Genomic DNA, 11117 nt, shown 5'->3' on the forward strand with positions numbered 1-11117 from the left:
TCCTAAATAGCTACAGAAACACAGAAACATGGATGGCGCAGCGGCAGAGATGTCTAAATAACACAGCCACCAAGCCCTGGACACACACACACACACGTCTCTGACTTCTCCAAATGCCAACTTAGCGTTCCCTCAGTTACCACCACATCACAACCACTAGAACCTCTGTTTGGCCCAGCCCAGGTTCTTCCTAGTGTCATATCACAGCCCAGCCCAGGTTCTTCCTAATGTCATATCACAGCCCAGCCCAGGTTCTTCCTAGTGTCATATCACAGCCCAGCCCAGGTTCTTCCTAATGTCATATCACAGCCCAGCCCAGGTTCTTCCTAGTGTCATATCACAGCCCAGCCCAGGTTCTTCCTAATGTCATATCACAGCCCAGCCCAGGTTCTTCATAATGTCATATCACAGCCCAGCCCAGGTTCTTCCTAATGTCATATCACAGCCCAGCCCAGGTTCTTCCTAATGTCATATCACAGCCCAGCCCAGGTTCTTCCTAATGTCATATCACAGCCCAGCCCAGGTTCTTACTAATGTCATATCACAGCCCAGCCCAGGTTCTTACTAATGTCATATCACAGCCAAGCCCAGCCCAGGTTTTTCCTAATGTCATATCACAGCCCAGCCCAGGTTTTTCCTAATGTCATATCACAGCCAAGCCCAGCCCAGGTTCTTCCTAATGTCATATCACAGCCTAGCCCAGGTTCTTCCTAATGTCATATCACAGCCCAGCCCAGGTTCTTCCTAATGTCATATCACAGCCCAGCCCAGGTTCTTCCTAATATCATATCACAGCCCAGCCCAGGTTCTTCCTAATATCATATCACAGCCCAGCCCAGGTTGGGGGAAAAGGGAAAAGAGGGTAGGTAGAGGGCCTGTCTAGGCAGGGGAAACACTGCCTGTCTATGTGACTGCATTTTAAGCAGTCAGGCTGTCTGTCTCTTTACGGAGCATTGTGCTTCAAAGGAGTTCCCAGCAATAGGGGTCTCACACTACATATTGGAGCCCTTGTAATGAGCTCCCTCTGGGGGCCTTGTTCCTCCCTATGCCACTGGAGGCCCCTGGTACTCTGATGCAGAGCACAGAGGGAACACAGAAGAGGCTTTGCTGGCATTTACAGATATGGAAATGAGAGAGCAATGGATCTGACATCTAGTAGAGAAATACCCCAATGACTACACATACCTCTGATAAGATCTGAGGGAGACTGAGGGAGGCTGAGAAAGACTGAAGGATTCTGAGGTAGACTGAAGGAGACTGAGAGAGACTGAGGGAGACTGAGAGAGACTGAGGGAGACAGAGAGACTGAGAGAGACTGAGGGAGACTGAGAGAGACTGAGGGAGACTGAGAGAGACTGAGGGAGACTGAGGGAGACTGAGAGAGACTGAGGGAGACTGAGAGAGACTGAGGGAGACAGAGAGACTGAGGGAGATGGAGTAAGACGGATGGGAGATGGATAGGAAAGGGATGGGAGACTGAGGGAGACTGAGGAAGACGGAAGGAGACTGAGTAAGACGAATAGGAGAGGGATGGGAGACTGAGTAAGACAGATGGGAGATGGATAGGAGAGGGATGGGAGACTGAGTAAGACAGATGGGAGATGGAGAGGAGAGGGATGGGAGACTGAGTAAGACAGATGGGAGATGGATAGGAGAGGGATGGGAGACTGAGTAAGACAGATGGGAGATGGATAGGAGAGGGATGGGAGACTGAGTAAGACAGACGGGAGATGGATAGGAGAGGGATGGGAGACTGAGGGAGACGGAGAGAGACTGAAGAAGACTGAAGGAGGGAGGTAGATCAAATCTGGAGAGAATAATAAGATAAAATAAGTGTCACGACTTCTGCCGAAGTCGATGCCTCTCCTTGTTCGGGCGGTGCTCTGCGATCGGCGTCACCGGTCTTCTAGCCATCATTGATCCATTTTTCATTTTCCATTGGTTTTGTCTGGTTCCAATCCCATTTATTATATGTTGTGTATTTAACCCTCTGTTTCCCCTCATGTCCTTGTCAGAGATTGTTTGTTGTTATGTTCATGTTTTATGGATTGGTGTGCGACAGGTTCTTGTACCCACATTTATTTTATTATGGACTTTGGTTTTGGAGTTTGTGTTTTAAGTTATTAAAATACTCAATTTTTACCAACTTTGATTCTCCTGCTCTTGACTTCCCTGCCACCTACATACACGAGGTGACAATAAGTATATTCTCTGAGGTTGTCACAGGTCCAGTAGACCGCTCCTACACACACACACACACACACACACACACACGCACACGCACACACACAGGTCCACCAGACTGTTCCTATTCCCTGAGTAGAAAAACAAAGACTGCGTTGACTGTGCACTAAGACTAGAGCAGAGCAGACATCACAGTGTGTGCTGGGCCAACAAACACAAAAAGGTCCACAGCCGACATCACAGTGTGTGTGAGCCAACACACACACGCACACACACACACACACACACACACACACACACACACACACACACACACACACACACACACGCCAAACCAGCATTCTTTCCCCTTCAGAAGACTCCTGCTCAAAGACCATCTACCTAAACACTGTAGTCTTGTAACACACACACACACACACACACACACACACACACACACACACACACACACACACACACACACACACACACACACACACACACACACACACACACACACACACTGTAACACAAAGAACACAAAGTAGTCTAGGTATAAGCCACATATGTGCCATAATACAAATACACACACCGAGCAGGTTATTTCTCTTCTCTCCTCCTCTCTGGTTGTGGAGTAAAGGGTTTGTGCCGCCTATGAATGAAGAACAGGCTTCTCTCTCAGGTATAATTTAATAAAGGGCTCCACTGCTGTTACCATTCACAGACACAGAGACACAACACAGAGCTAGCGGTCCATATTCAACCACACAGGTACAGTATGTAACAATTCACCCAGTCCAGCCTTACGGCACCGACTCGGGTCATGAAATATTGTGTGGATGAAAGGTAGGTGGGTAGCGGGTCATGAAATATTGTGTGGATGAAAGGTAGGTGGGTAGCGGGTCATGAAATATTGTGTGGATGAAAGGTAGGTGGGTAGCGGGTCATGAAATATTGTGTGGATGAAAGGTAGGTGGGTAGCGGGTCATGAAATATTGTGTGGATGAAAGGTAGGTGGGTAGCGGGTCATGAAATATTGTGTGGATGAAAGGTAGGTGGGTAGCGGGTCATGAAATATTGTGTGGATGAAAGGTAGGTGGGTAGCGGGTCATGAAATATTGTGTGGATGAAAGGTAGGTGGGTAGCGGGTCATGAAATATTGTGTGGATGAAAGGTAGGTGGGTAGCGGGTCATGAAATATTGTGTGGATGAAAGGTAGGTGGGTAGCGGGCGTGTTGAATAAGGAAAAAACCAATGCATCAAAAATCACTGAATGTATCATTCTTGTGCAATACCTATCTATAGGCTACATTGTGGTTTACCTTTCATTATCTAGTGGTTAGAGCGTTGGACAAGCAACCGGAAGGATGCAAGATCAAACCCCCGAGCTGACAAGGTACAAATCTGTCGTTCTGCCCCTGAACAGGCAGTTAACCCACTGTTCCTAGGCCGTCATTGAAAATAAGAATTTGTTCTTAACTGACTTGCCTAGATAAATAAAGGTAAAATAAAATAAAATGAATCTGTATCTGGCCTTTAGTGCATAGCCTTAGACTCAGCTTCAGGGCCTATCTGGAGGCGCCAAATACACGCCAAATCACACATGCTTTTGGTAACTTGGGCAGAAAAAGTTAACGCCGATTCACAGTAGGAAAAAGGACACTGTCGGAAATTAATTCAATAAGAGAAAAGCTGAGAAATGGAGAGATGCAGGAAAGACAGCAAGCAAGGGAAGAAATCAAACAGCTTGTGGACAAGATGCCCATCAGAAATGTGGGCACCGGCCCCGTCAAAGAGGTGGGCATGGGCCCCATCAAACAGGTCAAAGAGGTGGGCATGGGCCCTGTCAAAGAGGTGGGCATGGGCCCCATCAAACAGGTCAAAGAGGTGGGCATGGGCCCTGTCAAATAGGTGGGCATGGGCCCTGTCAAAGAGGTGGGCATGGGCCCCATCAAACAGGTCAAAGAGGTGGGCATGGGCCCTGTCAAAGAGGTGGGCATGGGCCCTGTCAAAGAGGTGGGCATGGGCCCTGTCAAAGAGGTGGGCATGGGCCCCATCAAACAGGTCAAAGAGGTGGACATGGGCCCTGTCAAAGAGGTGGGCATGGGCCCCATCAAACAGGTCAAAGAGGTGGGCATGGGCCCTGTCAAAGAGGTGGGCATGGGCCCCATCAAACAGGTCAAAGAGGTGGGCATGGGCCTTGTCAAAGAGGTCAAAGAGGTGGGCATGGGCCTTGTCAAAGAGGTCAAAGAGGTGGGCATGGGCCCCGTCAAAGAGGTCAAAGAGGTACACACCAGAGAGAAGGAGGCAGACAGCATGGAAATGTTATGTCTAATGAAGTCCTGGCCATTGTCATTGACCATGTGGTCAACAGAGGCCTTACCATGGCAGAGGCTGCCAGATTAGTTCACCCCAATCTGAAAAGATCAACTGTCAATTCAATCAACAGTTCACCAAGAAAACCAGTGTGTCTGCTAATATGCACTATGCTTTACCATCACATTTACAGTAAATGACATATTGTTATGCATGTAATGTCACAAAACAGATGACCGTAGTCTTACAGAATGATCTATTGACAGTGCACTCTGTTCTGCCCTCAGAATTGACAGAAGACCCCATGGTGGTGTCCGTGGCCATGTCCTGACAGATCAGCAGGAGTGGACAGTGGTGGAAATGGTGAGGGCCAGGAATGACATACGGCTGTCTGAAATAAATCAGGCCATTGAGGAGAACAATGTCACCTTTGCCAATGTGTCATCCATCAGTCTTTTGAAGGCACCAGGTATCTATCTGCCTTTTGAAGAGGCACCAGGTATCTGTCTGCCTTTTGAAGAGGCACCAGGTATCTATCTGCCTTTTGAAGAGGCACCAGGTATTATCTGCCTTTTGAAGAGGCACCAGGTATCTATCTGCCTTTTGAAGAGGCACCAGGTATTATCTGCCTTTTGAAGAGGCACCAGGTATCTATCTGCCTTTTGAAGAGGCACCAGGTATCTATCTGCCTTTTGAGAGAAATAACTGCGGGCTGAGTATGTTCAGGTACAACACTATATACTGTATTACTGATACTATTAATGCACATGCTACTTCAGAATATCATGCTGGAACTATACTGTAAAAATAACTAACCACAAAATATATGTTTAGAGGTTTCTTGATGCTGCTGTGAACCATAATATCTTTGTTGATGAAGCAGGCTTCAACCTGGCCAAAACTCGGCGGTGTGGGCGGAACATCATCGGCCAACGGGCGACCGTCCAAGTGCCTGGACAACGCGGGGGGAAACATCTCCATGTGTGCCGCTATCTTCGAAGACAGTGTGGTAGGACGTAGGCCATGATTTAGATCCTACGACGCTGCACACCTCATTGAGCTTCTCAGTGATATTGAGCAGGCCTGCAAATGTGAAGGGGTCACCTACAATGTTAGGTTTCACCTTGTAGAGGTGGTTCAGGCAAAACATGCTAAACGTTATGTTTCATTTTCATTCGTTTAATATGTTTCATTTAATTTCTTACATTTGAATTCAGACAGCACACGTCATTGATCACACCTTTGATGACACATTGGATAGATATAGCAGAAATTATAGATTTTCTGTCAATTTTGTTGGGTAATGTAAGTGTGTTGCCTAATGTGAAAACTGTGTAATCTACTGTAATTTACAGTACTGTAGTATATTACTGTCAGCACTTCTAAGGGCGATTTGATCTTGTATTGTTTTGCTATTAGATGAACTAGAAGTTAAAATGACTAAATTGAAAAGATATCATTAAGTTGTGTTCTGATAATAAATACAAAAAAATCTCATTACATTTCACAGTAAACGTATATTTTGAATCAATGGTTGTGTGGTGAGAGACGCTTACAATCCAAATTAATGCACAATGAGAGAATGAATGAATGAATGAAAGACTGGCTGTGTTACAAGTGTGACCGGTTTGGAGTGTTGTACTAAGAGTTGTGAAAATGTACCAAAGTGATGTAAAAAAAAAATGGATTCCTCCATCTCTGACTGTACAGCGCATCTTCTATATTTGCAGGTTAGGGTCGGATGTAGGCATCAGATTGTCACTTTATCACCTATAGTCCTGTGATTGTGGATGTGGTTATAAGCAATTGCGTGTGGGTGAACAAACAGCTGACCCACACATCACTAGTGTGCGTGTGTGTGTGTGTGTGTGTGTGTGTGTGTGTGTGTGTGATGCGTGTGTGATGCGTGTGTGCGTGTGTGTGGACAGCCATTAATATTCACCGCCCACTGTAATTATGATTAATAAATCAATTCTAATCAAGAAAATAGCACAATTAAAACAGTTAAATAAAGCAGCTGCAACAAAATACGAAAAGTGAAATGAAAAGATATAGGGCTTGAGACACAGCAAATCAAGTATGGCCTCTGTTCAATACAAGGCCTTACAACACCTTATTGTTCATATTGAAGGGAAATATTCATACTCATGTCATTCCTGACCTCAATTCCGTGAGGTCACCAGATATCCAGCAGGACAAATCTATAGGTGCGAGCCATGAATTGACCTCTGAACTAAGGCCTGACGTCCGTTGAACTCTCAGATATAGGATCAGCTTAGCCAACTAATCGTTGAAACTTTTTTTTAAAAGCTTCTACTGGCAAATTTATCCAACTCCTTTGGCAGCAATGACATCAACAGACCCAGAGATATGAGCTATAATTTCCACACCAAGGTCTCCATAAACCCTTGCATATTCTCTGAATACCAGATCAACCTCAAGGCTTAACCCCAAGGTACTTGTGTCCATCTGAAAGGTACATAAGTAGAACCAGGTGTGTCTTACCTTCACAGGTGTGAGTGTGCATGTGGATATGTAAGAGATGCACGTACCAGCGATCCAAGCTGCCCGCACTTGAGTGAAATAATAGCTATTATTTCTGAGTAAAAGGATATGGGTTGCAGACCATCTTCAGACACCAGCTCCTCGGAGGGGTGGTTTGTTTCAGGTAGAAAAACACTATGGGAGCCAGGGTGGGGTGTGGCAGCTCATCTTCCCCGCCTGCTGAGGCCTCCTCCCCAGCCGCAAAGGCTCCATCAGGTCCTGCTGACACAGGCTCCATCTCGCTGTGTTCCACGCCTGCTCCTCCCCCAGGCCCAGACAGGTCGTTGAGCCGTATGAAAGTTCTGGGGACAGAGGAGAGCCCCTCTGTGTCCCTGGCGCCGGGGTCCCCTGAGAGATTTCCCCCATCCTCGGCCATCATTCACCCCCCTGATATGGAGGAATGGAGGATAAATAAACATGCTTGTATAAGCATCACCTGCATAAAAACGCTTAAACATTTGGCCATAACGTCTTCTATAGACGCTCATAATAATGACTTGTATATGTACATAAACTATATACATAAATGTCCATATATTTGGACAAACCGGCAAAACATTCAGGTCTAAACATAGTTCAGGAATGACAGCAGGATTACGCACAACAAAACGACTTGCCTACATATTTAAGCATCATTAAAGTGCGTGCAGTGCGATTCTACTTAGGAGGGCTAGTGTTATTGTTGATGGATAAAATAATATTCCTTACGTAATTGGGAAGTTTCAAATAGATACAATTATATTTTAGGAAGAAACGAAAAAATGTATTGTTAAGATTGTATAACATTCTTTACAAGGGTTTCTGGTCTCCAAGACATATGCTTACAATTACATCCAAATATTGGACCAAAATACAGTGGCGAGCAACGAGATTCGTTATTAGATTTCCCCAAAATATGCATTCATCTCCCAATGCGTTTATCCCAACGGAGAAGTCCGTTTTAATCGTAAGTTATTTTGACACTGTTCTCCTGTATTTGTGTGACTAAAGGTCAAGACTAGTTTCTAATTCTATGTCACCTAAATGTGTCACAAAATGTGGCAACATTGGGATCCAACTTAGCAGCAGTGCGTATACGTTTTGGATAGAGGGATTCCCGTCCCCATGCATTCTCTCTCCCAAACTGTCTCGCCATACTGCATCATTTAGAAACAAAACAAATAGGAATATCCTTGTTTTCCAAACTTCAGCCATGCGTTTTAGCAGACATCAATGGAATTATGTAAACCAGCCATAGCCTATAACAAAATCGATAACAAAACCAGGCGTTTTTTGTCATCGTTGATATATTACCTGTAATAGACTCAGTAGACGTTGCCAAAGCGTACTCAGTCATCGCATGATCGATTCTCGTGACAAAAGTGCAGCCAGAATCGCGCGTGTAGGGAAGAAGGGGAGAGAAGAGCGAGGAGGAGATGATAAGTGGAGGGGCTCTGGTCGGTAAGTGCGTCTCGCGGGCTGTAAAGGTTCCAAGTGGCCGTTACAGCGGGTTTATGGGCATCAACAGCCATACATAGTATTCTAGTCTCAAGCCACCTCGGAACTGACGCTAGAACCTTTCTCTTTTCAATAATTCTGTCCAAATCCCGGTCAGTTTCCAGACAAAAATCCTAGGCTGGTGTTTATAGTCGAATCCCCACGGTTGGCTCTTTATTCCGTACCTCTCCCCTCCTTTCCCACTTCACACAAAACAATTCAAATAAAATAAACTATCAACAGACAATTATTCACCCATTCGTTTCTTTCCTTGTTTTTAGTTTCAAAGATGTTCCCGCCTCTATGTACCACCGCCTAAAAGTGTTTCATAATTTAAATACAGTACTCAATATTTCCGCTCTAATAACACATCCATTAAGCATCCTTTGCGTTCACGCGAGGTCAGGGTGCAACGCGTGTGAACGGGTGTTGCAGCCTTTGATGTGTCTATGTAAGGTTCCGTCCCATTATTGCCGACAGCGTCACACAAGTATCTGCCTCTGTCTCTCTTTCTCCAGACTCTTTTTGGTCGGCGAGGATACCCACGCCAAGAATCCGCTTCTCAGAACGCAAGCACAGCTGGAATAGGATTTAACTTCTCCTCCTGCCTCTCTGACCGCCCATCCACCAACCAAAAACGGACGATATCCAATTATACTATTCTATTGGCAGAGAAATGTGTCCTTCTCAAGTTTATCAGGAGGGATGGGGAACAGCTGGAATCTAATTGTCAACTATTGGCCAATGAGAAGCGAGGAAATCTTGGTATCTGACTAAGGTAGCAGTATCTAACCAAAGCTACTTGATGATTGGGCAAGACGTATATTATGGGAAGTTTAAGAAATAAATGAGTTGCCATATGTTATATAAAAGATGCCTTCATTAACACCACCACCTTTAGACATGTGTCATACAATATTTATATCCCTATAGTCTATTAGTCATTATAAACTGGGTGGTTCGAGCCCTGAATGCTGATACCACGTACCACCGGTATGGCAAAACAATTATTTTTACTGCTCTTTTTACATTGGTAACCAAATTATAATAGCAATAAGGCATTAACAACGAATGGTTAATGTAAGGGTTAATGTTTGGGATAGACTTAAAACCGAAAAAAGTCTCATTTTTTGAGAATTGAAGGTTAAGTTTTAGGCATTAACTCTGAAGGGTTAAGGTAAGGGTTAAGGTAAGGGTTAAGGTAAGGGTTAAGGTAAGGGTTAAGGTTTGGGATAAGGCTTAAAACAATAACATCAAAAACAACATTCTATCGCTGGATTTGAACATGCAACCTTTTTGCACTAGAGGCATTAACTCTGAATGGTTAAGGTTAGGGTTAGGGTTAAGGTTAGGGTTACGGTTAGGGTTACGGTTTGGGATAGGCTTCATATCTTTTCTCAGAAACAACGTTCTATTGCTGAATTCAAACATGCAAGCTTTTGCACCAGATGCTTACACCCATCCACCATCCCCAAGGCCCTGGCTAAAGTGAAACTTACATGAAAGGTGTAAGCACTCACTGTTGCCCCCAGTGACCGGTTTCCACATCATCACATGATGTCCTCAGACATTGATGGATGACTAACACAGACCTGGCTGGTGTTCCAAGTGTGTTCTTGTAAAATGTGCCCTTCCGTTCATCAAAAAGCGGGCGCACATTTCCATAACTCGTGATGTAGGCCTATTGATTATCCTTCCAATGTATATGATAACGTCATGACTCCATAACCTTTATATAAGTAGTGTAATTTATAGAATAGAGATTTTCAGGAGAAATCTTCCATATCAGAAGCAGCCAACTGAGTAGCTTAGGCCAGAATTTGGCCCCTGGGTGGTTTTATTTGCCCACCCCCCCATCTGTGGACACACCTACTCATTCAAGGGTTTTTCTTTATTTGTACTATTATAATAGTGAAGACATCAAAACTATGAAATAACTCATATGGAATCATGTAGGAACCCTTTGCCTTGATGATAGCTTTGCACACTATTGGCATTCTCTCAACCAGCTTCATGAGGAATGCTTTTCCAACAGTCTTGGAGGAGTTCCCACATATGCTGAGCACTTGTTGGCTGCTTTTCCTTCACTCTGCGGTTCAACTCATCCCATACCATCTCAATTGGGTTTAGGTTGTGTGATTGTGGAGGCCAGGTCATCTGATGCAGCACTCCATCATTCTCCTTCATAGTCAAATAGCCCTTACACAGCCTGGAGGTGTTTTTGGGGTCATTGTCCTGTAGAAAATCAAATGATAGTCCCACTAAGCACAAACTGGATGGCATGGCATATCGCTGCAGAATGCTGTGGTTGCCATGCTGGTTAAGTGTGCCTTGAATTGTAAAAAAATCACTGACAGTATCACAAGCAAAGTACCCCCACAGAATCACACCTCCTCCTCCATGCTTCAAGGTGGGTACCATCACATGCGGAGAGCATCCGTTCACCTACTCTGTGTCTCAGAAAGACACTGTGTCTAGAACCAAAAATCTCAAATTTGGACTCATCAGACCAAAGGACAGATTTCCACTGGTCTAATGTCCATTGCTCGTGTTTCTTGGCCAAATCAGTCTCTTCTAATTATTGGTGTCCTTTAGTAGTGGTTTCTTTGCAGCAATTT

At 44.8% G+C, this 11117-nt stretch overlaps 1 protein-coding gene across 1 annotated transcript in view; it reads right to left on the reverse strand.

The window, feature by feature from the left end:
• The window catches only part of LOC139367925 (voltage-dependent T-type calcium channel subunit alpha-1G-like), a 346256-nt gene extending 337855 nt beyond the window's left edge, over positions 1–8401 (reverse strand). The window contains 2 exon segments of the mRNA XM_071106315.1: positions 7095–7410; positions 8317–8401. Coding sequence (XP_070962416.1) covers positions 7095–7402 — 308 coding nt within the window. The 5' untranslated portion in view covers positions 7403–7410; positions 8317–8401.
• Positions 8402–11117: the final 2716 nt, after the last annotated feature.

This window comes from Oncorhynchus clarkii, chromosome 16, assembly GCF_045791955.1.
Source record: "Oncorhynchus clarkii lewisi isolate Uvic-CL-2024 chromosome 16, UVic_Ocla_1.0, whole genome shotgun sequence".
Lineage (NCBI taxonomy): Eukaryota > Metazoa > Chordata > Actinopteri > Salmoniformes > Salmonidae > Oncorhynchus > Oncorhynchus clarkii.